At 52.5% G+C, this 26,171-nt stretch overlaps 2 protein-coding genes across 7 annotated transcripts in view; one reads left to right on the top strand and one right to left on the bottom strand.

Moving 5' to 3' along the window:
- RIC3 (RIC3 acetylcholine receptor chaperone) overlaps positions 1–3,983 on the top strand; it is an 81,348-nt gene extending 77,365 nt beyond the window's left edge. For all 4 annotated transcript variants that reach the window (XR_004033559.1, XR_004033557.1, XR_004033555.1 and 1 more), the window contains one exon: positions 2,796–3,983. The gene's annotated coding sequence lies outside the window, so the exon portion shown is untranslated. The remainder of the gene's footprint in view (positions 1–2,795) is intronic.
- The window catches only part of TUB (TUB bipartite transcription factor), an 88,335-nt gene that overhangs the window by 9,156 nt on the left and 53,008 nt on the right, over positions 1–26,171 (bottom strand). For 2 of the 3 annotated variants that reach the window (XM_003254901.2, XM_030828660.1), the window contains exons 2-6: positions 7,265–7,316; positions 6,697–6,859; positions 2,766–2,909; positions 1,301–1,468; positions 163–281 (exon numbers count right to left, since the gene is read on the bottom strand). In XM_003254901.2, the coding sequence (XP_003254949.2) occupies positions 163–281; positions 1,301–1,468; positions 2,766–2,909; positions 6,697–6,859; positions 7,265–7,316 (646 nt within the window). Of the gene's footprint in view, positions 1–162; positions 282–1,300; positions 1,469–2,765; positions 2,910–6,696; positions 6,860–7,264; positions 7,317–15,331; positions 15,720–26,171 lie in introns of those variants that run through there. The other variant, XM_030828659.1, reaches the window with a different exon arrangement.

Here is a 26,171-nt window from a genome sequence, read left to right as displayed (position 1 = left end):
GGTAGAGGGACATAAGAGGCCAGCAGAGAAGCTCCTAAAGGCATCCGAGTCCAGCCTCAACCCCAAGAAAGTCAGCTCCCCATCATCTCTTCACATGCGCTCCACCTCTAACGGATGAGCAGTCGTCCAAAAACTGCTATGGATGCAGACTCACTCACTCACCCTGACGGACTTCCTGCTAGTAGCAGAGCTGGGGCGGGTGTTACTATTTAGCTGGGAGGAGCTGGAGCTATTCTCCTCCTCATCTTCATCCTCTTCAAAGCTCATGCTGCTGGAGATGCCTGGGCCAAGGAGAGAATAAGAAGGGATGAATGAGGAGAAGTCTACCCTGCCCCTGAAATACACATGGTCGCATACTTACGTTTAGACACTGACTCACCTGTACCCCCACAAACTTATGCACACACTCTTAGCCATATGTACACATATAGACTCACATTCACACATATATTCCCACACATGTCCAGATATACAAGGATATTCTCTCAGATGCACACATGAGCCGGGGCTGGCCACAATCCTCAGGATATATCCCCACCACCCAGTTTCAGCTGAGTCCCTACATTACCCCACTTCCTAGCAGCCACTCTGCCACTGTCTCTTGTCTATCAGGGCCTGCACTGAGCTCACCTTGAACTGGGAACGTCCATTTCTGACCTCAGGCCTATTAGAGGCCTTGGCTGGCATAGGCCACGGAATCTGCCAGGGCACAGGCCTCAGCTCCTTCCTCAGCCCAATGTGGAGAGGACCCGCTGACTCCTCATCTTTGCCCTTAGTTTCTATCTCAGCTGTCCTCCCGCCTGCCATTCCCCGGGAATGCCATCCCCATCCTCAAGTTGTCTCAAAGTCCTTTGTACAGGAAGCCATCCTTGATTAGATTCCTCACAATGTGTGGCACTGCCAGGCTTCTTCCCTCTGCCACCCTGCACCAGGGGCTCCCTAGGGCAGGGCTTGTGGTGGGAAAACTGAACAGCAGGTTTCCAGGGAGGATCTACCCTGTCTCTTGGTATCCTGGCCCTGCTCCCACTAGCTCAGCAAACATATGGGAAACTTCTTGCAAAAGGAGCTTTTTCTAAGGAGCAAAAGGAAAAGGAAATCTGCCCCCAAATCTGGGCCTACCTGGGGCCTTAGCAGAGGCCCTGCCTAAGAGTTTCTCATTTGTCTCCAAAGTGTGCCCCACCCTCACCCACCATGGCCAGGGAGGGGCTTAGACACAGGAAGGCCATGCTTCCAGAGAAAGGTGCATCTGAGAACCTAGGACTGAGTTTTGGGGGTATCACTGGGCCCCCATGGGGCTCACCCTTCCTCTGCATCGTGGCACGGAGATCCTGCCCGCTGGGCCGTTCGCCCCCACCAGCTGCCGTCTCCCCTGCGTCCTGGGCGTGGTCTGACTGGCCCACAGTCAGGATCTGCACTGGGCCTTGGGCCCCAGACTTGTCTTCTGCCAGTGCTGCTGGCCCGCTGGTGCCTGCAGGCCACGGACACTCCTGAGTTACATCCAGGAGGAGGAGAGGAGGGCCTGGATTCTCAGACGTCCATGAAGGGGATGAGGGAAGAGTGGGGAGACCCTCTGCAAAACTTTATTTGCAAAACTGATTTTTATAAAACTAATGATTGCATCAGCCTGTTAACAACTGGTAAGCTACTAAGGGATGTGGGCTTCATTTCTTCTGCTCTTCCCCCAAATTAATTGCTGAGGGTTGGTTTACAATACCTCACATCCTTAAAGCAGATGGCAAAACCAACTGCACAGTGGAAAAAACAAGATGGAGAACAAGGATTGATCCAGACCATAGGCAAGGCCGGCAATCATTCATGGACACGGCCAGCTACAAGTGATCAATGCTGGTGTTTTGTTTCACAAATATACATGCATACACACATGCAGTAACTCACATACATCATTAAAAACATGGGCCCCTTGAAAAAGATTGCAATTGGCATACACTCGCCTTCCCAAGTGGAGCATCTCCCATCCCACGTCAGCTTTCCTGCCCGTTACCACAGAGCTTCAGCAACAGAAGCAAGGCCTGACCCACACAGGTGGCAGCCACCCTGCCCGCGTACTGAGCTATGCCCAGAGTGCTCGGCCAGCTCCAGAAGCCCATGGCCTGTGACACATCGCTGTCCGACCATGACGCAGTGGCCTGGAAACCACTGTCCATGAACAAAAGTTGAGGAAATGTGGTGTGTAGCCAAGAGACAGGACCTCGGGCAGGTACCACCATCACTGTCCTTAATCTTTAGGGGTCTTTTCTGGAGAAAGAGGAGCAGAAGGAACAGGCTGGTGTGTGGTCCAGAGGGTGGAACCTGGACTAGAATATGGAGTCAAGGGAAGTCCACAGTATATGAAGAGCTGACAGCGAGGGCTGCACAAGGATGGGGCAAGCTGCCTGGGAAGCAGTCAGCCCCCAGTGCAGTGAGTGTCCTAGTCCAGGCTGGGTGAGAGCCTCCTTGAGGAGTCATGATAAAGGGTGCTCAGGCCAAGGTGGCTGAGGTGGGGAACAGTGGTTCTGGGCCACAGCTGAGCAGGACTTCACTTCCTGGAAGTGTGGTGGGCATGCCCACACCCAGAGGCAGCCCAGGCACCTCCCAAGCTAGATGAGGCCTGTGAGCCACCTGAAGGGGGGCCCAGAGTGGCAGTCTGTGTCTTCCCTGAGGCTGTTCATCCTATCCCTCCCCTCCAAGTGAGGAGGACAAACCTTCCCCAGCCCTACAGTGGAGGCCAGGCCTGCTGGAGAGCGCTGTAGAGAATGTGAGCTGACCTTTGTGCTTTCCCTTCTTCTCCTTCCTAGCGGCACCACCCTGGCCCCCTGCTGTGGCTGCCGCCTTGGTTCTCTTGGCTGAAGCTGGTGCTGTTGGGCGCGTGGCTCCCAGCTGCACACTGGCGAGTGAGTCGGCCTCTTGAACTGCTCAGGAAACATCCCCAGACGGAGAGAGAGAAACAGGCACTGGGTGAGACCAGAGCTCCCACCTGAACACAGTCCCCAGCACAGCATTTTCGACTGCACCCCGAGTCCCACCAGGGCCCCTGTACCACTTCTACAGCCCACAGGATCAGGCCCACTCATCTCTACTAGGCAAAGATTCCAGGGCAGGCCCAGCTGGAAGAAGGCGGCACCCCCAGCCCAGTGTAATCAAGTCAACAGCCAGACTAAAACCTGTGATCAGCCAACAAAGTGCGCACTCAAAAGTTCTGGGCCACCAAACCATACTGAGCCTGAACAGGGGCAGGGACAATGTCTGAGAGGATGTGGCCATTGAAGATGGTGAAGAAAGAACAAAGGCTGCATCTTCTGGAAGAAACCACAACCAGGGCAAGCACTCCAGGGAGCCTACGAGGGGGCTCTGCGGAGATGAGCCCATGGGAGGCTGGGGTGTAGGAGTGCTCAGAACAACTCTGGGATACAAGAAGCTATAAGCACCAACAGTGAGGTCTCAGAAGGGTCCCAGCTGGTGGCCTCCAAATTCTCCATACTGCAGAGCCCCAATCTGCTCAAAATCCTTGAATGGTTTCTGATTGCTCTTAAGATGAAGACCAACATTCTCTCCCTTCCCCTAGGTCTAAACACATACTCCCCACCTCTGAGGCACCAAGAGTTGCAGCCACACCAGGCTGGTCTGTTGCCTCACATGCACCGCACTCCTGCTTGCCACAGGGCCCTTGCTCCTGCTGCGTGCACTGCCCTCACCCCTCGCCCCCCTCAGTGATCAGCTCCCACTCATCCTGCAGATTTCAGCTTGGATGTCACCTCCCGAGGGAAGCTGTGCCTGCCTCCCTCGTCAGAGCAGGTGTTGTCATCTACTCACAGAATTTGGCTTCCTTCCACAAAGCACACCCGTGACCGTCTGTTTAACACTGTCTCTCCACCTAGACTGTAAGGTCCATGAAGGCAGGGACCACACCCATTTGTGCTCACTTGGGACCTACAGCCTGTAACCCAGAGCCTGACACAAACGTCAACAAATATTTAAGAAATGAATGTGTAACATGAATGGGTATAGCCAGCAGGTCAAAAAACCAGGATAAACTGTGAGCTCTGATGTATGTCAAACTCCCTCCTTTTCCTCTTGGAATGATCCCCTGAATTTAACGCCTATAGCCAGTAGAGGGCAGAGAGGGAGGCAACTAATGCTGTAGGCGGGGTGGGAGTGGCCTGGAAACACCAGTTCCCGGCTAGGCCACGTGTATGTGCTGCAGCCTCCCCAGAGCTTTGTCCACCATTTGGACCTGGACAAAGACTGGGCCCCTAGAGAAGCAGTAGGCACCTCCCAGAAGTCAAATGTCACATGTTCAAATGTCCTCTGTGAAAAAGGTTGTGGAGACCCAGCCCAGTCTGGAATGTCAGCAGGGAATAGCAATTCCCTGATTTTGGACCTTGGAACACACCATGGCTCCTTCGAGTTCCGAAGCCCTAAGACAGAGAACTTTCCCCATTTTATAATGGAGGAGACAGATCCAGAGAGGGTAAATGGCTTGTCCCAATCACAAGCGAGCAGGTAACTAACTGGTAGTGGCACGACCAGAAACTATCTTTTTCTCTTTTTTTTCTTGCTGGATTGCAGTGGCACGATCATAGCTCACTGCAGTCTTGAACTCCTGGGCTCAAGTGATCCTCCTATGTAGCTGAGACTACAGGCACGTGCCACCACACCCTGCTATTTTTTTTTAAAGATGGGGTCTCGCTATGTTACCCAGGCTGGTCCTGAACTTCTGCCCTCAAGCGATCCTCCTGCCTTGGCCTCCCAAAGTGTTGGGATTACAGGCGTGAGCCACCTAGCACAGAAACTGTCTTTTGACTTCAGTCCTGCACTTATGCCAGAGGCGCTACTTGTACCACAGTCTTTCTGATGACCTGACATCATCTGGAACACAGCTGCCAAGAAGTACCTTCCAAAATGACTGCGCGTCAATGACCTCTCACGATGTTGGCCTCTGGCACAAATTGGCAGGGCCCACAATCCTGGGTGCAGGCCCCTATTCTGTATGCAGCCTCACTCACCCAGGTGCCAGGCTTGGCAGAGCTGGGGCTGTGATGCCACACAGCCACAGGCCACACGCCATATGACCCAGAACAGTGGCCGCCTTCCTGGCAGGGTACCACTACCATCCTTGGGATGGCACTCACAAAGGAAGTGGAGGAGGTGGCTGCCAGCAAAGGGTGGGGCTGGGGCCAACTCTGTGAGGAGCAGCTGGGGCTGCCTCTGTGAGACAGCTGGGCTGAGGTCCCTGGTCCCCTTTTCTGAAGGCCTCTCAAGTAGAGTACAGACATACCAGGTATGGCCAGGGTTCTGAACTGACACACACACGGGAATTAGCATGAAGGAGCTTTTCATCAGGGAGGCAACACACTATGGAGGAGAGACCATTTGGCGTCTGTTAGGTCTGGGTTCAAATTCTAGCCCTGCTGCTCACTAGCAGAGTACTATGAGGAGGTCACTGAGCCCCTCAGAGCCCACATCTTTACTGATTATGTGGGGATAATGAGTTCCTGTGAGGATGAAACAAGATAATGCAGGTAAAGCCTCTAGCACTGTATTTAGCCACTGGCAGATGTACAGCCAGCCTTTATTAGAAGAAACGGAGTGGGCTTCCTCGGAGGGTACACATGCACACAGAGGGGACCGAGCCTGTATGGTGTGCCCAGCCACAAACTGGGCACCAGGCAAATGAGTCTCACCTGCTGCCCTCCAACGTGCAGACAAAGGGCTCAGGGAGCTATGGGTCAGTGGAGCCCAGAGAAGAACCTAAAACACTGCGAGGCAGGGTATGGGCCAGCAGTTAGATGAAAAAGCTTAGCCCTGAGGTGAGGCAACTACCAGGAGTTCGATGTATCTGGAGGCTCCAGGTCATAAAGAAGCCACAGAAGGAGGGGAGCACCACGACTGCTAAGGTTCTTAATTGCAAAAGCCAGATGCCTGCAACCTTCTTAGAATTACTATTTAATGAAGTAGCAGCCTGGATTACTAGCACCAGCAGGGGGCAGTGGAGACTGAGTCTGAGTCCTTTCCAGCTCAGAGACCCCAACCCCTCAGTCTGGCCTGGCTACTCTTAAACTAACCCAAGCAGGAAGGAGGGTCCTGAGAACAGAGATGTGCTGAAGCCATTCTCTCTCCAGGATGAGCTGCAGAGAATTTCTCCCAACTGGGCTCTGCCGAGACCTGGAACATTTAAGGATGGGAGCTGGAGGCTCCAGGTCACTACAGCTCTTAAGGAGTTGTGAGCCAGAGAGAGGGATCTGCAAGTCAGAAGCCAGGCAGACACGGTGCAGAGAGGGAAGGAAACAGGTGTTTGTACTGAGACACTGGTTGATACGGGGCAGGACAGTGAGATGGATTCCTCTCAGCATGTAGAATACTGGTGGGGAGCAGGTCATCTACTCTTAGAAGCTGCCTCCTGCACTCAGTGAAATGCTCCAGATCAAAACCTGGACTTCTGAACTCCTGGCTTCATAAAAGGTTTAGCCTTCTGGCCTCAGTGCCTGATTCAGGAGGTGTCAGCTGGAGCATACACAGGCGCCCAAGGCTACGGGTCCACCTTCCCTCTGCCCTCCCTACTCAGCTGTCTGCCTGGGCTGGAAGCCATGCACAGCCTGGGCATCCCCCGTCAGGACCAGCCTGCACCTGCCTAGGTGGGCAGGAAGTGACGGGCTCCCCGAAGCAGTGACGGGATGTGGGGCAGTAGGCAAGGTATACCTTGGTAGCTGGTGCTGCCACTGCTGCTGAGGTAGGACTCCACCAGGGGGGCTTGTTCCTCCGACTGCCGGGCCCGCCGGCTCCGGGGCCGCCCATCTGCATTGGCCTGCACCATCAGGGGCTCCTGGCGCTTCTTCTTCTGCTTCTGCTCCAGCAGGGCCCGCTATGGAGGCACAGAGGTTGACTGACCCACTGCCTCCACCAGGAAGGGAGGGCTCCCAGTTATCAGGGGGTCCACAGCCCACCTTGGGCCAAGGCCCCATGTCCTTGGCACCCCAACACTTGGGGTCCAGGAAAGGGAGGCAAAACAGGGCCCAGGTGGCTGCCTTGGCAGGATCACAGCACAACCAGCCCTCCAACTACAGTCACCCAGCTGCCTGAGGGCAGGAGCCCATGTGCCGCGGCAGGGTTAGTGCTGAGCTGGGAGAGAGTGCACCTCTTCTTCCACATGGGAATCCCATCCCCCAATCAGACAGGATCATCCAGGGAAGATGGACAGCCCTGCCCCTCTGCCCTCGGAGATCCCAGCCCAGACTCTTCCCTTCCACCTGGCCCCAGGCCTACTCACCTGTCGATCAAGCTTCTGCTGCCTCAGGTTTCTGCCCTCATCATCTAAGACACTGCAGAGCGAAAGAGGGGTTTTCAGGGCTTGCCCGTGAGGTGCCAGGATATAGCACAGAGCCCACCCCCAGCATATCTGGACTGTTTAAACCCATCCCATCATGGCTGCTGGGACTCAGTGAGCCCACATGGTAGAAGGAGGAAGGGTGGAGCCTGCCAGCTTGAAACCAGCTTGAACCAAAAGGGCTTGAGCTGCCACTTTGGAAGCCTGCTAGGACCCCTGTTTCCCCAAGGACTCCCCAGTAAGTAACGGATGAGACCCTCCCCTCAGATCCCTGAGCAAGGCCGGGCCTGACTGAGATCCAGGAGAACTATCCAGAGGCATCCCAGCAACAAGCCAGGCCCAAGGCCAGGCTTCAAACAAACCCAGGGGGCTGCTCCCTCCAGCTCCCTCCTGGGATCTCACCAGCCCCAGCCTTTTCCTTCCTTTCTACCATTCTAGAGGAGGCTGCATCCTCTGGGCAGACCCTTTCCCCATCCGTTGAAAGCAAACTCCTAGCTTTCCAGGTGGGCAGAGTGGAGTGCTGACTTTGTCTACTCCCCTTCCCCACTTAAAGAGGGCAGAGGGTCCTCCTCCTCATTTGAGAGAATGAAGCTAAAAGACCAACCAGTCCCTCAGCGTACAGGGTTTGGGCCACACAGAGGTGTCTGCAGGGTGGACACAACACATCAATGTACAGCCCAGCAACCAGCCACCAGGTCCTTCCCGGGCTGCAGACATGGCACAGGCAGCCCTGGGGACATCAAATTCTTGAGCCCCACAAGTCTTGGGACAGGGAGCCTCATCTCACCCACACTGGCCATGCCTCTGAGGAAGGCAGGGCACAAGTAGGGAGCTGGTAACTCAAATCACTTAGCTTTTTGCTAGCCAGAGACACATGCATGAGACCTAGGCCCAAATGCTATAAAGGCCAAGGTGTGGACAGCTGCATGAGGTGAGGTTGGAACCTGAGGATCTGAGCTCTGGGAAGCCCCAGGCGGCCCTGGCCCAGTTATTCTGAAGCTGCCCCTGAACCAGACTGTGTCTGGGTACCTGCACAGGCGTGCCTGAGTGCATTAGGTTTGTAGGAAGTGTGTGAATATCTCGTGTGTGCACACATGCATGCAGACACCTGTGAAGAAGTGGGTGTGCTTGTGTGAAGGTGAGCGCAGTGTGTGTGCAAAGGGGGAACATGAGGTCACATCACCCTGAGGACAAAGTGAAGCCACTTTCACCTCCTCCTGATGGCTAGCCCTTTCTAGCTGGAACAATCATTGACCACCTACATGAGCCTTAAACTACTTGCATCTCCAAGGGAGCCATCAGAGGGTAGAAGGAAGCCCCCATATCACAGACTGCCCACCACCTTGGCCACGATCTATGAGGACTATGCATGTTTTTAACTAGCAGGTGTCCTGCCTACTTGACATCTGGGAAGGTCTTTCCTTGTACCCATGGGCTGCTCTGCATGTCAGAGGAGCCCCAACTGTGATCTGGGGCTGTGTGCAGAACAGCCTCATTCGCCAAACCCTCAGCTGCCAGAGCACAGGAGAAAACCCTGCTCAAGAGCCATACTTCTAGGCCTCGCTCTTCCTGAAACAGCCCATCTGCCTAAGAGGGCACAGCTGCATTTGGGGTTCCCTGAGGGCATTGCCAGGACCACAGGATGCAACCAGGTCCCTAAATATTCCAGCTGGCTGAGAGGGTGGGCATCCCATTGTGGAAGGCACGCACCCAGGCTGGAGGACTGCCGTGAAGACTTCTGAAGAAAGGGTTCAGGACCAGAGCGCAAAATGCCTGAGGGCCCTGCCAGGCCTGAGAGGCTACAACCCTCCCATCTCTACAGCTCAAGCCAGCAGCCTGACTGAATAGCAAAGTCAAAGCATTTGCCCACAGACGGACTTGAAAGGGTCAGACCCGAACACCAGTGTCCCCCGTGGTCAGCCACACGCACAGTGCATACGCATCACAACTTTCAGGACACACGTGAAAAATGCAGTCTAAGCTCTGTACAGTGGCCCCTGGCTGACAGGAGCAACAGGGTCTGGAATCCAACTGTGCTCCCTCCGCTTGCCAAGCTCTGTGCCTGGGCACAGGGCAGCTATAAACCCCACTGTCATAAGCCAGTGGCCTGGCCCCGGTGCAACCTCCACAAGACAGTGCTGGCTTCCCTTTGTGCCAGCAGGAGGGGCCATTCCACAGTTTTCTAGGTTGTCGCAAGCCACTCACACTTTCAGAGGGCAGGGACTGGGCAGTCACCTGGGCCATCCCCAGCCCTGGGCTTGGCTGAGCAAGACAAAGATGCCTTCTATGGTGCTGACGCTCACATCTAGAGTCATTTAGAAAAGGGGACATCCAGCTGAGAGGTAAGACTCACATCAGCAATGCCACCTCTGGAAATGCTGGGTCACAGCAGCTGCTCAACTGACAAAAGGTATTTCCAGCCATAGTGGCCTCACTGCCCAGTGCCTTTTAATGCTCTCATCCATGCAGGGGGCACATTTCCCTACCATAGGCCACTGTCCCACTGCCATGGACTATGCACAGTTATGCCGGAGGCAGGAGGCTGCTTTCCATGAAAACATTCCTTTCTCCTCCTCTGCCTCCACCTCCATTTCCTGATGGGGAAGAATGATAAAGAGCCACAGGCTTCGGTAACCCGGATTACCAGGTAAGATAACAGGTAGAAAGGACTTAACCACTGGCCTTCAGAGAAATATGGATGAACACAAGGGCTAGGCTTCTGAAAAGAGGTTCCAGAAACCTCAGACATCCCCAAAGTACCTAGAGAGCCACCTACCACCTCACCCACCAGCAGGCATGTGCAAGCACACAGAAAGGAGTATGCACAGCTGGGGGGCGGCCACTGGGGAGAAGCCACCTGTGCCTGGCTGAGCAAGACCCAGCTAGGAGGGTCTACACACTAAATCTACTAAAATGGGGAGGCTCTGAGAGTGGGCACAATTCCTGGTAAAGCAGTGTTCTAGAAGAGCTGCAAGGGGACGAGATGGACCACGATTACCTAGCAGTGACAAGCCTATACCAGGTGGGTGTTCCTAGCTAACGACAAGTGCGCAACAACCTGCCCTGGTGAATAACAAAGAATCCCCAGCCAACAGCAGCTGTTGCGGAGACCAAGGGCAACCACGATGGCTGTCTCCAGGGACAGCAGAAGCTCCCCTGGCTTCCTCAATAGGCCCAGTTCCCTTCTCCGCCCCCACCCAGATGGCCCTTCCTCCTCATCTCCACCCCAGCACCATTCCTAAGGCATCTTCCTTTCTCACCGACACTTCCCCAGCCTGCCTGTTTCTGATGGGCACTGTTCTAGGCTGCACTAAACGATAACCACACAAGGAGACAGTAATGGCTTTTTAATGACTTCAGCTCCAATTATGGAATAACTGCCAAGCCCAGGCTGCCAGCTGCAGCCCCGCCAGGAGACTCAGATGAGACACAGGGCGCTGATGGATAGGTCTTTCAGCTGACCCTGGAGGCTCCTACATCACGGGCGCCTCCTGCTGGGGGCCTGAACAGGGAGGCTCAGGAAAGCCACTGGCTCATGAGGGTCAGAGAAACCCACGCTTCAGTGTCCACCGATCCATCCACTCAGTCCAGCACCAACAAGGTGGCAGCTTCACCTCCCAGGGAGCCTGCCCTTCTACATCCACTCACTTCCCCCAAGGCACCCCACAGATATCAGAGTAGTCAACCACGATTGACAACAGGGGGCAAGGACACAAGGACAATTCTGTGCCCTGGAAAAGCACACACAGCCAACATCCTCTAGCCTGTTTCCAAACTCCCTCTCTTCGCAGACTCTACCTTACATGCTCCGGCTACTCCATCAGTGCTAACCAGAGGCCCAGGGGTCAGGGAATCTAGGGACAGACCCAACCTTCTGGACACACTTTCCATGTTGACTTCACCCTCCCCTCTTCCTGCCCTCATTCTTTCCCCTCAGTCACAGTGGAAGCTACCCCTGCTGGACCCAGGAAATCAGAGATGTGGGCTGTCAGGAGAGGAAAGGCCATCAGGGCATCTGGCTGCAACCCTGTGCCCCTGGCTGCAACCCTGGACCCTCGGCAAGTCCAGATCTGTGGCTTCTGTTGCCTGGCAGCTTACTGGGACACAGTGGGAACCAGTGCAGCTCCAGCAGGCAGAGGACCACACTGCTCACAGGAGTTCCAGCCTCCCAGGATGTGCTGTCTCCACTCCGGCCAGCAGTTGCCAAATGTACCAGGTGCATTCAAACTGCTGGAGGGACTAAGCCCTGACTTGGTCATTCAGAACTGCTGGGGAACATCCCCCAGAATCAACCCACTCCTCTCTCTCTCTTTGTAAAAGCAAGTGCCACGGGTGATTCTAATGCTCGCCATGCAAATACGACCATGAGCCACAGCTGGTGATCTCTAAAGAACAACAAGAAAATCGGAGTCGTTATAAGGCTGCCAGAAGTAAAGTGGTGGGTCCAAGTGCCCAGGGCACCTTGGAGGCCGAACCTAGCAGCAGAATGGAAGGAGTCAGGAGTCCCATTACTCCCTAGAAAACAAAGTGAGGAAGTGGTGGGAGGATCCTAACAAGGGCCAGGAGGAGGGGGAACCAGGAGACTTGCTTAGGTTCAACTTAAGGAAGAACTTAAAAGAAATCACAGCCATCTGATGGGAGGCCGTGTGGCAGGAATGCTACAGGGAGCATCCACACGGAGAACTAGATGACCTGTAAGGGCTCTTCCAGCCTGAGATTCTCTTTCTGTGACCTACAGAGTGCTTTTCAAGCAGTGCTCCAGGAGGTCCCATGGTGATGTGAGAGTACTGTATCCCTCAGGTGTGCTTAGAACCCAGGTGTGGGGCTGGGAAAGCCAAGGAAGCCCTAGAGGCTATCCAGGGATGCCACTTTGATTCAAAGAAGTGGACGTCTTGTCTGTGCTGGGGACATGACCAGGAACCAGATAAGTTCCCTGATCTGAATTAGTTCATGACCAAGTGAGAGAAACACCAGGCAATGGCCTCAGGACCATGAAGACAAGGGCACTGAGGATGGGGCCACCCCAATCCCACCCAGCACAGTCCTCCAATACGCCGTGGGCCGCAGTCCTTCCTGACTCTCACCGCTCCACTTACAACTTATAAAAGGTTGTAAATGTACTAAAGGCATTTAATATTCCTCAAGAACATAGGTAAAGAGAAACTGGCAGAATTAGAAACTATTAGTACTAATAGAAACAAAAGACAAAAAAATTCCAATTGTTAAACTTTATAAACTCAATGGCTCCCTTTGAACTCAGAATGTGAGATTAATCCATGACCATTATACACTGAGCCAAAATTACCCATAAGAAGATTATCACCAACTATCATTTCTCTAAAGAAAATAAGCTGGGCCCAGGGAATGCAAGGTGTAACCATTAGAGAGGGAGTAAAACCCTCACCAGCACAACTAGCAAGAAGCCAGCCAACCCCTCTCCCCCAAACCAAATGCCACATTCCAGCTCTGACATGCTGTGACATTAGGGAAACCTCACACCAGTCAAAGCACGTGCGTGCCACCCCCTGCCCCCACTCCCATCTGCAAGTAAAATGCTTTGTCTGTCTTCTGCCCCAGTTTTCTCTGTGATCAGACAGCATGTGGCTTTGACCGCAATCAGCAGCCCAGTTAATGCAAGAGGCAATTTGAATCTCCTCCTCTCAGCCCAAGTCTCCCATTTTGGAAGTCTACACCCCAAGTCCGGTGCTTTCCCACACTCAGTGCGTGCCCAGAAAGACCCCAGCAGGGCAGGGGGGATCCTGGCAACTGTTGACATAGCCTGCCTCCAGCTACACACCCCCCTCTCTGCAACAGAATGAGGAGGTGGAGTGACAGGCATGGGGAAAGCAAGCAGCGCAGGGCTATAAGGGTGGTGAGATGCTCCTTGGGGCCAGGCTTCCAGGGAGGCAGGATTCTACGCTTCAGGGCTGAGTCTGCGGCCCAGAAAAGGAATTGGAGGTGTGGGGGTGGAGGGGAGACAGTAGTTGGACCTGGGCTGGGGCAAGTGCCAAATCACTCCTTGCAGGATGCCAGGGCCCTAGGCACTTGATAGAACAGGGTCATTTCCTAGAGACAATTCTACCTTCCTGGGCCACCTTTCCCAGGAACAGGCTTAAGCCATTCCGTTTGAGGCATATTTTCTCTAAGACCCCTGCACACTCTCTACAAGTTGCTTTAGTCCCTGGCTCCCCGGGAGAAGCTTTCTAGAACCATGTCTTGGCCTGGCCCAACCTCCAGTTTGCCAGATCCTAAACACGTCATCATCTCCACAGCCATAAGTGCTGCCCCTCCCACCCTCCTCAGTCCATGGCCACCACCCTGCCATCTGGACCCCCACACACAGGTACTTCCACAGCACCAGAGTCCACTTGGCCCACAAGCACTGCCCAGGCACCTCTGCCATGTGGCTAGAAAAGGTTGATGACACTCTGTGGGGCTGCACTGTCTTCCAGAAGGTCCTCAGCCCACATGTGCCAAGAAAGGCCAGGATCCTCCAGAAACTACCTGTGCCCCAGCCTGGACGTCTGTCTGACACAGCAGCTCTTCTCAGTCAGCACAGCCCCAGTCCCTGGTTCCATGATGGAAACAGCTCCCTAATCCACGTGAGACCGAAGTGTGACTACATGTGTCTGCAGGAGAGCCTGTGGGTGACTTGTATATGCGCACGTGTGAGTGTTGCTAGTGGTTGTGGGGAGAGACACAAAATAACCTGGAAACCCCTGAATCCCCCACAGGAGCTGAGATTAGAGGTAACAATTCTCAAGAGAAACCCTGAGTTCCCAGGCCACGTGTCTGTTTTCAGAAGGATCTGCTTTTAACAAGCCTTGGGCGGTTTCAGCTGGTTTCCATTTGGGACGCTGTCTGGACAGACTCAGAGAAGAGCCCTGTCAGAACTATTTTCTGTCAGTGTCTGGTATGAGGCTCTAACAGAGAGCAAGCTGTGTTACAAGGCGGGTCCTGAGGATCTCATCCTGCCGTCCGCTAGCACGTGCACCTGGGTCGGCAATAACACAGTGGGCCTCAGCAGTCCAGCACCCTTTTTACACAGAGACAGCCCTGTAGCCCATGGCAACCAAGGAGCCAATGGGTGGCCAAGAATCTGGCGCTGCCATGGCGATGAGCTCCTTTCCCTGGTAATAGAATGGAGTAGAGTGGATAGGGAAAGGCCTGCACCTGTGAGGGGCCCCCAGAGAACACCTCCCCGCCCCCTTCCCACGCAAATGGGAAAGCCCAGCCATCCTTGAGATAGACCACAGTGCCTGGCAGCAGAGGGTGGTGGGCTTCCCTGCGTGTGCCTGGATTCTTGAGTGCTTTTGTGCATGTGAGGGCAGTTCTATGTACTGTGAACTGGTGTGTGTCTAGGTATAGACCTGCTAGCAAGTAGATTATTCAGTGTCTGAAAAAGACTGAGTAGCACTTGTGAGTGAGAAGCAGGTGTCAGTTATTCTCCAGATACAGGAGGTGGACGCGCACAGATATGCAGGCATGTGTCTTTGTGAGCCCAAGAATTCTTGTGTGCATGTCCATATGACCACTGGTGTGCTCTTGGTTCAGAATAACTGTCTTCACGGATCCATGCTTTGAGAGTGTGAACCGACCAGCAGGAGCGTCTTTGGCCCAAGGCACGGACGTCCTGTGGGTGCATGCGTGCAGATGTATGAGCGTGTGCGCGCACCCTGCACAGGCGTGTGACTGGGTTCTGGGCCTAGGAGGGGGCTCAGAGCAGTGTGGACTCCTTCCCCAGGCGGCCACATGGTGCTGCCTGACCCAACAAGGCCCACACAGGCCCCTTCCAGCAACCCTGGCAGATAAGCGGGTGGAGCGGGGCAGGCGGGAGCAGTCCGCAGGGGCCCTCAAAGTTGAGGGAGGAAAGACCAGCGACTCCAACCCGCGCCCCAGTGCTGGGATAGGTGGGGAGGGCAGCGGTGCCCTGCGCCCCGGCCGCGTATCCCCAGCCAGCTTACGTCCCGAGTCGGGGGTGGTGGGCGCCCCGGCCCGGCGCCCGCGTACCTGTAGGGAATCCAGTCGGAATGCGGCTTGGAAGTCATGTCTCTCGGGGGCAGAGCGGTGGCTGCGGCTCTGGAGGCCGGGGCCCGGTGGGGCCGGCGCGGGGGCCCTGCTCAGCTCCCGGGCCGCCCCGGGCCGCATCCTCCCGGGCCGGGGCGCTGGGCCCCGCCAAGGCCCGCGCTGCACGCCAGGGCCCCGGCTGCTGGCTCTGCGAGCGGCTGCCTGCGCGGCGCGGCGAGATGGGCGAAGCGCCGGGAGTGCGCGGGGCGTGCGCGCGCGTGGAGGCGGGGAGGCCGACCGCACCGTCCCGCGCCCTTCTGGCGCCAAGGCGGGAGTACTGCGTGGCAGCGGCCGCCGGCCCCTTCTCCCTCGCCCCGCCCCGCCCCGCCCCGCAGAGACCCCACCCCCCGGCCGGCTCAGGGCCTGAGGAGCGCCCTTGCCCCCTCCCCCGAAATCGTCGCGATCCACGCTCCATGCGCGTGACCGCGCCAGCTCCCACCTTCGGCTAACGGCGGCGCTGCAGCCGGGCCAGTCCCCAGGCCTCCCAGCCTCAGTTTCGTCTTCTGTGAAACGGGGATCATTCGAACACCTCCCTATGTACCTGCCCTACCTATCTGCGCTATGGGATGGGAAACCGATGCGCGGATTTGGCGGGGCAGGGACCGGGCCGGAGGCGCGGATGGAGGAGGAATCCAGTCGTGCAGGAAGGGGCGGGGGAACCTCCGGGGCCGAAGCGTGGAGGTTGGCCTTCCCTCACCCCCACCTCCGAGTTCCCACACCCCCGCCTGGGGAACCCTCTGTCTTTGGGTTAAGGAGATGTTTCCTCAGCAGTGGCTCCCTCTCATCTAAGCTATAGCGTCAAGGGAAGGGGAACACTTATTGTCTATTGCATTCCCAGCCCTTGCAAATTTCTAGTATGTAATCTCCACAGTAGCCTTGAGAGACAAACATCATATCCCTATAACCCAGAGAACAGGAATGCTGAGATGCCCAAGGCGGTAAAGCTAGGAAGTGGTGGAGCTGAAACTGTTCTGTCATCTGTGTCCTCCAAAGCCCTTCCTAAGGGGCGCAGTTAACCGGAGGCAAAAACCTCTACAAAGATCATCTGAAAGTCTCTGCGCGCTGAGGAGGTCCTGGCTGTGACTAGGACCAGCTTGAATGCAAGGCATGGCACACCGATAAGGTAGAGGACCCACAGCAGGGCGGGCAGAAGCAAGGAGCAGCAGGCTGAGGGGTCACCAGGGCCTGTGTGTGGAGCAGGTGATCAGGGAGAGGTCTGCGGAGGGGCACCGTCCCCACACACCCCGTGGGCGTCCTCATGTGCATCCTGGATTCTGCCACACCAACTGCGCCAGAAGAGTGTTGTGCGGGGATCTTCTGATGATAAATAGGCGGTCAGGACTGCCCTGAAGACAGTGTGAGAACAGCCGAGTGGGCTGAGGGAGGGGGCTCATCCTGCTGCCCTGGGGCCACAGCCAGACCCCCACCCCAGGACTCTCCCAGCCCTTCAGCCTTGCCTTCTCTTGCCCATTAATTATAAAACACAATAACCACGATATTTGGATTATTTGCTGGGCGTCAGGAGCTGTGTTAGGTGCTACGTACGTATTGTAGTTCGTTTAATCCTCATAGCCACCCTAGAAGGTAGGCACCGTTAGCATACCCATTTTACAGCAGAGGAACTGAGTCACAGAGAAGGCAGATCTTGCCCAAAGTCACATAGCTGGTCAATGATGAAGCTGGCATTCACACACAAAAGGTCTGGGTCTACAGCACTTACCCTCAGCCTCCTTTCGGCCTATCACACAGTTCATGTAGCGCACACACAGACACACCCCTATACACATGCGCACACACACGCACACCTACACACATGCACACACATCTACACACATGCAGGCACACACGCAGAGCCTCTCTCTCCAGGCTTCTGGAGCTCAGGACAGGTCAGATCCATCTCTATCGGGCACAACATTGATGCTCTCTGAACACTGTGACCTCTGATTATTTATCAACCTCCAAGAGCTATCACTGTCACTGGGGACAGAGAGCAGACAAAATAAAACACATGGGAGTGGGGTGCAGAAGGCAGAAAGCAGGGCTGTTTTGTTGCCTGCTGGGATGCTTGGCCTGGACTCTGTTGGCCTTCCACGAAGGGCAGCAGAGATTGGTCCCTACCCTGGAGACCGCAGCAGAGCAGCAAAGCATTGCCCCAGAGGCCTCTGTCCTTCAGGGCAGAACCTTGCCCAGAGATCAGAAGCTTTGACCCCTGGAGGCCCCGTCCTCCAGGCCACCCCTTCCTGAGTTGCAATTAGTAGCTACCATGTCAGAGATAACTAGAGTCTAAAAGACTTTCCCTTCAAGAATTTGAAGCTGTTTTCCTCCCTTTATTCCCAAATTACGTGACACCTTAAAGCAATCAGAATTTAGTTGGAAGGTCTCAGGAGCCTGGAGTAATTGAATCTATTAAATAGACAGTTTAGGCTCTGTCCTAAGGGAGCAAAATCTGGAGGCAGAGTGAGGTGCAGAAATAAGATGGCTTTCCAAGTCTCTTTCTGCAGAAGTTACATATGTACATGGGATGTGGGGGAACCATGGGACTGAGCGCCAGTGTATGCATGAGTGTGAGTGTGTGTACATGTGAGGGAGCCAGTGGGACTGAGTGCCAGTGCACACAGTATGTGTGTGTATGTGTGTGTATTTGCATGTGTGTGCATGGGATATGGGGGAGCCAGTGGGACTGAGTGCCAGTGTATGCATGAATATGAGTGTGTATGTATGTGCATGTGTATACGCACATGGGTTTTGTGAGAGCCAGTGGGACTGTGTGCCAGTGTATGCCTTGAGTGTGTGTGTGCATGGGAAGTTGGGGGCAGCAGGACTGTTTCAGTGTACGCAGAAATGTGTGTATGTGTGTGAGAGATGGCCCTGCAGTCTGAACAGGACTGCACAAGAACATTTGTTGGATGGTACGCGTGCAAGAGAATGATGTGTGTGCTTCTTCGAGTTCTATGGAGTGCATGAGTGTTAACATTCAACTCAGAATGCATGATGGGTTTTTCCACTCAAATGGCTTCCGTGGTTGACATTTTAAGTTTATGCCCTTGGCTTCCATCAAAAAGCTACTCCAGAAAGTCATATGATGTATATTATACTAGGCCACGATTAAAGTTATATTTTTACAACTGCACTATAACAGTGACCCTTGAGGAAGGGCATAAGCTTTCAAATTTAGCCCCAGGAACAAGGTTATCTTGACTGAAACACCACCACACAGCAATCCCAACATGCCTCCCTCACCACCTGCCCAAACCTTGCAAGGGTAAGATATTTGCTATGAATTTAAATCATCCTGTTAGCATTTTAGGCATTTTCAAACGTGGTGATGAAATGTTTGTGAGGGGGAGTGAAGGAATGCATGGGGAGTGAAGCAGCCCAACAGAGACCCTCGCATCTGCCACCTGAGCTTGAGGACCCCAGGGCCATCCCCCCACCCCCAAGCAGAATCAGTTCACCCAGGGAAGAAGGTTAGCATTTTGGGACTTAGCCACCTATATGGAGTCTTATATGTGCTATACTTAATGTGACATTTTTATTGAGTGTGGGCCATCTCTAGTCAATTTTGGAAGCAAAGGGATATGAATGATAAATGATATCCATTCAGATTGAGCCCTGCCTGGTGGCTTGGCATTGTGACCTTGCAGTCTGAGGAAGGCAATTCAAATCAATCAAACATCAACTAGCCCCTCGAAGGCTGAGGCAGGGCTGCAGTGGCCTTAGTGGGGGTCAGGTGCATGGCTGCTCTCAGGGAGCTTTGGTCTGGCAAGGGAGATAGGAAGAAATAATGACTGTACCCTACATTAAGGTGTTGGTGTCATAACACAGGTGTACAATGTGCTGGGGGCGAGGGGACACAGAAAAGAGGCAGTCAATGGAAGTCCCTAGAAGGGGGGAGATAAGGTTAGGACAAGCCTTCCCAAGAGTAGAAAAGGATGATGGTTGTGTTGGGCCCTGAAAGATGAATGAAATTTCGATAAGCTGATAACAAAGGAAGAGGGAAACTTAACAGTTACTGAGATTCTACAATTGACCGGGCACTGTGCTAGGGTCTTTTACCAAAGGGCCTTACAGACAGAGAGGATGACATGAGCAAAGTTATGCAGACATGACGGTACATGCCCAATGCACTTGAAAACCAAGGTACAAACCAGCATGGCAGCATTCAACCAATAGGTGAATGGTTCGGTGTGGCAGGAAATGGGCCTAGAAAGTTAACGCAGGGCCAGATCATAATGTCATCCTGAACATCACGCTAGGGCGTTTGCAATTATCCTATAATTTGGAAATATCCTACAGACTCTGTTCTAAGGATGCGGTTCTCAGTGGGGGACTACTAGAGGGTTTTAAGCCAAGAATAATCCGCACAGATGTAACCTTTAGAAAGAAATAATTGGGAGCAGAATGGAGGATTGGGGGAGAAAGGCTAGTGGTATGGAAAACTGCTAGACAGCTAAGAGTAAAGTCCAGGACAAAGATGAGCCAGCCCTAAAACAGAGTCAAGTGCCATTTTGAAGCTGTGGGTAGACATCATGGCAAGATGGTAGTATAAGTATGGGTGGCCAGATAAAGCCCTCTGTAATTCCCATTTAAATAACTGCAGAATATACAAAGACCATTGCACCACTGTTGATGATTGAGATAAATAGGCTTACAATGTCTGAAAAAAAATGTAGGTCAACCACTAGTAAAATTAAAAGCAATGTCTATTTTCCAAATCACTGCCGAAAATAATAGCAAATCATTTCCACACACACAAACACACAAAAGTATAATCTACAAGAAAGCACAATCTACAGGAAACATAAAATTCATAGGGCATAAAACAAAGTAATAGGAATAAAACCAGATCGAATGGTTATGAGGTGAATGTAACTAGAGAGCCCGTGAGCCTGGATCATACACAGCTATCATTTGTTGAGTGCATGCTCTATGCCAGATGCTCCTCTGTGTGTTTCATAAAGACAAATATGGCAATGGGAGGATGTGATGGGATGCTTCCAGTCTAGGCTCCACTTGGGGCTCCAAATGAACAGATACCACATTCCAAAGTGAAGTGGGATATACCTCTTGGAAAAGAGGTGGCGAAAACCTGGGTCCGTGCCATTAGCTGACACCCATCTCTAATACATACAAAATGGGAGAGAGGTTGAAAAAAGGTTGTTGGAGGTTTAGAATGAATTTCAGAGACAGGCTTTGGGGTCCAATGATCCCGAATAAATGGGAGGGCTACAGGGTGCTATCACCTTCACCTCAAAGCCTGACAGTGGGGCCTTGAGGAGACCCCTAAGTCAGTTGATATGTGGCCACAATGGTCTTGGTGCCACAGTGGACAAATCCAAAGATCCAAAGAGCAGCAAGAGTGCTGCTGCTTCAGGATCAGCCTGTGCTCCCTGGTTTTCAGGGCAAACCACACATGAGTGTCTCTTGTGGACAGAGGTGGGACCCAACAAGAGAGCCAGATGTGACTGTCTTAGATCCAGGACAAGAGGGCTCCTCCAAGGGAGGAGGTGACACTGAGGGAGACCAGGTTTCCCAGAGCCTGAGAAAGAAACCATAGGATCGGCTATGAGGAGAAAGTATCACCCTCATCAAGGGAGGTGCAGGATGAGACTCCATCGATGGGGTGGTCTCCACCAACCCACAAAAACAGCCCAGTGAGAGAAAGGGCCAGAGAACAACGGGGCACCAACTCATCAGAGTATAGTCATTGAAGACCTTTCCCACCCATCTCCTCTCCTACCTCCCTGCCCCTCCACCTTGGACCCTGGAAAGGGTCAGGACTGTCATGTGCAAGGTCCCCACAGGCAGCTGGCCTACAGCAGACTGCTGGGAAAGAGATGGTGTAACTCCGACGTTTCAAGATTTTTTTTTTTTTATTACAGCAGACAGGATGCATTAATTACTGACAAGACAACCTCTGGTTACCTGAAAATGGCCAGAAAAGTCATGGGACTTACCCTAAATTTAATATAATTTTAGAAGTGAAAACAGCCCTACAGAATAAATTTAAAGAGACTGTGGGAGACAAAAATAAAGTTTGCTTTATGATTACATCTCATGAGTCATACCTATGCCTATTCAACTTAACAATTACACATGACTTCTCCCATTTAATCCTCAGAGAAACACTACAAGGTAGGTACTACTATAATCTCCATTTTACAGATAAAGCAACAAAAAGGTTATATATAATCTGCTGAAAGTCACACTGATAAGAAGTGATAGAGTTCAAATTCAGATTTAGGCAGATGAGCGTTGTAGAGCCCAGAGAACTGCCTTCCTCCAGAGAAAACCAGATGATGGGCACCTTAGCCCTTTGACTCATTAATTCCTGTTCTAGAAAACTAGTCAAAGGAAATTGAAAATGAACTCAAAAGTTTATATACAAAGATACTGATGGAAACTTTATTGCTAATAGAGGAAATTGGCTGGGGGAAGATAAACAAAATGTCTATTAATTGGGACTCCGTTAAGTAAATAATTCAATGTTCACAGGATGGATCACTAAGCATCCTTTATGGGGAATTTTTGTTTTTATGAGACAGGGTTGGCCTGGCACAGTGGCTCCTGCCTGTAATCCCAGCACTTTGGGAGGCTGAGGCGGGTGGATCACATGAGGCCAGGAGTTCAAGAGCAGCCTGGGCAACATGGCAAACCCCGTCTCTACTAAAATTACAAAAATTAGCTGGGCCTGGTGGTGGGCACCTGTAATCCCAGCTACTTGGGAGGCTGAGGCAGGAGAATCACTTGAACCCGGGAGGCGGAGGTTGTAGTGAGCCAAGATTGCGCCACTGCACTCCAGTCTGGGTGACAGAACGAGACTCCGTCTCAAAAAAAAAAAAAAAAAAAAAAACAGACGAGGTCTCACTCTATCACCCAGGCTGGAGTATAAGTGGCGCTATTGTAGCTCACTGCAGCCTTGAACTCCTGGGCTCAAGTGATCCTCCTGCCTCAGCCTCCGGAGTAGCTGGGACTACAGGTGTGAACCATCACACCTGGCTAATTTTAAAAAATCTTTTGTAGAGATTGAGTATTGCTATGTCTCCCAGGCTGGTCTCAAGACTCCTCGGTCAAACAACCCTCCTGCCTCAGCCTCCCACAGCACTAGGATTACAGGTGTGAGCATCCAGCCTTATAGAGAATTTTCAATGACAAAGTAATGGATTTATGAGATGGAATACAATATTTTAGGCAAGTATAATGCTCTATAAAAAAGCCCCACCAGCTGACACATATGTGGTCTCATACAAAGATGCCTAGAGTGAGAGACACAGTCCAGTGTCTCAGCTTTGCCACCCCAGGGGCCACATCCTCCATTCCAGGCGGCCCCTTCTTCCAGGTATTTGAACCTCCTCTTAGCTCCAGCTTTGGCCCCTAAGACCTCCTAGTGACCCCTGAACAGCGCAGACAACATCCCCACCCCCAATGTTAGAGAAGACAGACAATAAACACACACTATTGGTACGAAATAGATTTGGTAAAAAAAAAAAAAAATATATATATATATATATATATATACATATATATATATATATATGTATATAGTAACACCTTACAAGCTGACATATCCTCAGTAGCCTAGTGTAATATGCTGTGTCACTAAGACAATAGCCAGTGGCTGCAAGAAACATCTGCAATTCTTAGCCCGGTTATTTATCTTGGAAGGGAGCAGAGGAAGTGCAGGAAGGATGCTGAACGGTAATACCTGCTCTTTACCCATTCTGAGGCATTTGCTGAGTGCTTCCTAGGCAGGGAGACCCAGGGCTGGAGGACAGGGTCCCTGACCCGGGGAAGCTTCTGTTCCTAGCAAGTCCTCTTGCCCACTTGCCCAGGGGGCATCTAAGCCCAGCTCTCTGGGAAGCACAGGCTGAGATTATAAATAGAAAGAGTGGTTCTGAGGCTGAGCGCTCAGGCCCCTGTGCTCAGCCTCCAGGAGGGGTTTGTTTCACCAGCATTATTGGATTTGCAGATAAGCAACAAGGAATTAAGCTGATCAGGAAGAGAGGGAGAGAGCTTTCATTTATTCATAAATGCAGGATTTATCTAGCAGAGCCCTCTCCTTTGTCAAACAAGAGCCATTTCCTTTATATCCTCCAGCAAAGAACATTTTATTTTGTAACCTTTCAGAAAAGCCTATGAGTTTGTGTTTTTGACCTCTTTTTCTCCCTGCTCTAAGAAAACCATGATTATTTAAAATGTGAAATGCATATTAAACAATCCTATTCTGAATTCACAAACCAATCTCTCCAGCAAGAGGAATCAGTCCCTGAAATGCAATTTAAACTATTTGAAAAGTTTATTACTTCCAACACACCACCTTTTTGCTCCATGGCCCTTCCCTTTTGCTGCTGCTGATTTTAAATATCACTAGAGCCACCACTGAGGAAGCAGAGTCCCAAAAAAGGTAGTGCTATTGGATTGGAGTCAAGCTGTGGGCTCAGTTTTCCAGACTCTGAAGTGGGGATAAAAGTTCCAAGACCTATGGAGGCAGCAGCTGTAGAGGAAAGAACACCAGTGCCAGGTTCCAATCCTGGCTAAGTTGCTAATGTGCTGTGTGACCTTAAATGAGTATGTCCCCTCTCTGTGCTTCATGAAAGAAAGTGGGACTATCTTTAAGGCTCCTTTTAGCACTAAACGTTCTCTGATATTTTGACTCTTTAAAGCAGGGCTGTTAGGAGACAAAAGAAGATGATTATAGTTTACTCAACTCTGAAATAAGGTGAGAATTCTCGCTTTATTGTTTTTTGTGTTAGCATTCTTGTATTTTATATAAGAAACACAGCTGTGAAAACACACAAGACTTAGGGGAGCTGAATTCTTATCCTCTTTGTGCTGCTAACTCACTGGGTGACCAGAGACCACTCTCCCCAGGCTCGCCTCAGTTTCCTCATCTGTTAATTGGAGACAATGTATGCCTTGCCTACTGCACATAGTGTGTGAGGATGAACTGAGAAGGGACGTGTGTCTGTGAATGCTGTGCTGGAAGTCCAAAGCACCATGGAGATGGGACAACATTTAGTACTTAGAGCTCCCACTCACTGAGCCCTCACACAGGGCCAGCACTGTGCTAAGTGCTCACTTGTATTGTCTCATTGATTGCTGGCAGCTCCCCGAGGAGCTATTATACAGAAGGAAGCAGAAGCACTGTGGGTGGTCACAGCAGCAAGGATTTACTCAGCCTCGCCAAGCCTGTGCCATGGGGCCTCTGCCGCCCACTGCAGATGAGGGTGAGAACAGGTGGTCCCACCACTGCTGCCCTGCCTAGGCTCTAGGAGGGAGGAAGGGAAGGAAGGGAGAGGGTCCCTTCCCCCTTCGCATCTCCAAGCTGAGCTCTGGCCTGGAGGAGGCGATGTGTGAAGACTCCTTCTAGGCTTCCTCAGATGAGATCATGCCCAGGGGTGGTGGGGCTGCAGGGCAGTACCCACCTCTGCCTCCTTCCCCCTCTGCATCCTTTGCATCACTGTGTCTGTCTCCTGACTCCTGGTCCAATCACAGCCCACCTGCTCTCCATGTCTCTGTGTCTGCTGAGCTGTCACCACCCTCTCTGCTGCTGCAGAGTGGCCCCTTCCTGTACCTCCACCCTGAGGAAGGCATAGGTGGGAGCTCTGAGGATGGGGGCTCAGCTTAGCAGGACGAGGCCCTGGGATTCTGAGCTGGACATATCATGCCAGGTGGCCCTGTCCCAGCCCTTACACTTCTGAGGATTTCTGGGGTCTCCCTGGAGACAGGCAAGTTAGGTTGGCCCTCAGATGGACTTCAGAGGTCTCCCTTCCCCAGTGGGAGGGGCCTCGGGCCACTGTGTGTTCCTCTAGCTCAGGTCATCCTCTGCTCGGCCCCAGCCTCCCGGCCCTGCACCAAACACACCCCAGCTCTCTCTGTCGTGCTGTGGCTCCCCATATGTGCACCTCAGCCTGCCTATTCTGAACTGTGATCCACCCCATCCTCCCGGCTCTGACAGACAACTGAAGCAGTTTGGTGAAGGACATGAATGTCATATAAAACTTCCCTTGCTCCTTACAGGTGACTAGACATTTGCTGATGTTGTAGGCCCATGTTCTCACTTGATCTAAAAACACCATTAGTGTCTTGGATGTCAGGAATCCTAAGTTTAGGCCTAAGTCCCCAGCCTCCTATATGACCATAAAGAAGTGCCTTCCCAATTTTCTTGGCCTTAGTGTGTCAGTGTATAAGATGAGGGGGTTGGATTAGACAAGGTCTAAAGCACCCAACATCACTAGAGCTCCATTATCACAGGCCCCATCTGAAAATTTCCATTAAAAGGATACACATTTCTCACCTCCCACTCCCACTTCCCTGGGAGAGCAGCGTAGAGAACACTCAGGCTAGACTTACCCCTGTGAAAAAGGCATGGTGAGCACAGACCCACCCCTCACCCAGTCACACACCCAGAAGACAGATGGCAGCGCAGGATGCACTCCGTAAGTGGGTCTGAAGTCCCTCCCACCCTCTCCGTGAAAAAGAGTCGAGGTGATGAGTGCTTAGGAACAATTCAAACGTGCTCTGCCATGAACCACCTGTATGCCTTGGGCTGTCCTGGGGACTTAATATATGTAAACCACTTAAAACAGGCGGTAAGAGTTAGCTGTGGTTACATAATGATCTGCACCCCCTTTCCCTCCAGCCCCCCTGCAGTCTGTTCTCACATGGCAGTGAGAGTGATTTTTTCATAATGCAAATCTATCCTTGCACCTGCTGCTTCAAATCCTTCACTCATTTCCCTTGCTCACAGACCAAAATTTTAAAAAGTTCCTATAAAGCAATG

The sequence above is a fragment of the Nomascus leucogenys genome, chromosome 15 (assembly GCF_006542625.1).
Source record: "Nomascus leucogenys isolate Asia chromosome 15, Asia_NLE_v1, whole genome shotgun sequence".
NCBI lineage: Eukaryota > Metazoa > Chordata > Mammalia > Primates > Hylobatidae > Nomascus > Nomascus leucogenys.
The sequence above is the reverse complement of the archived record's forward strand: the minus strand, read 5'-3'. Positions and strand labels throughout refer to the sequence as shown.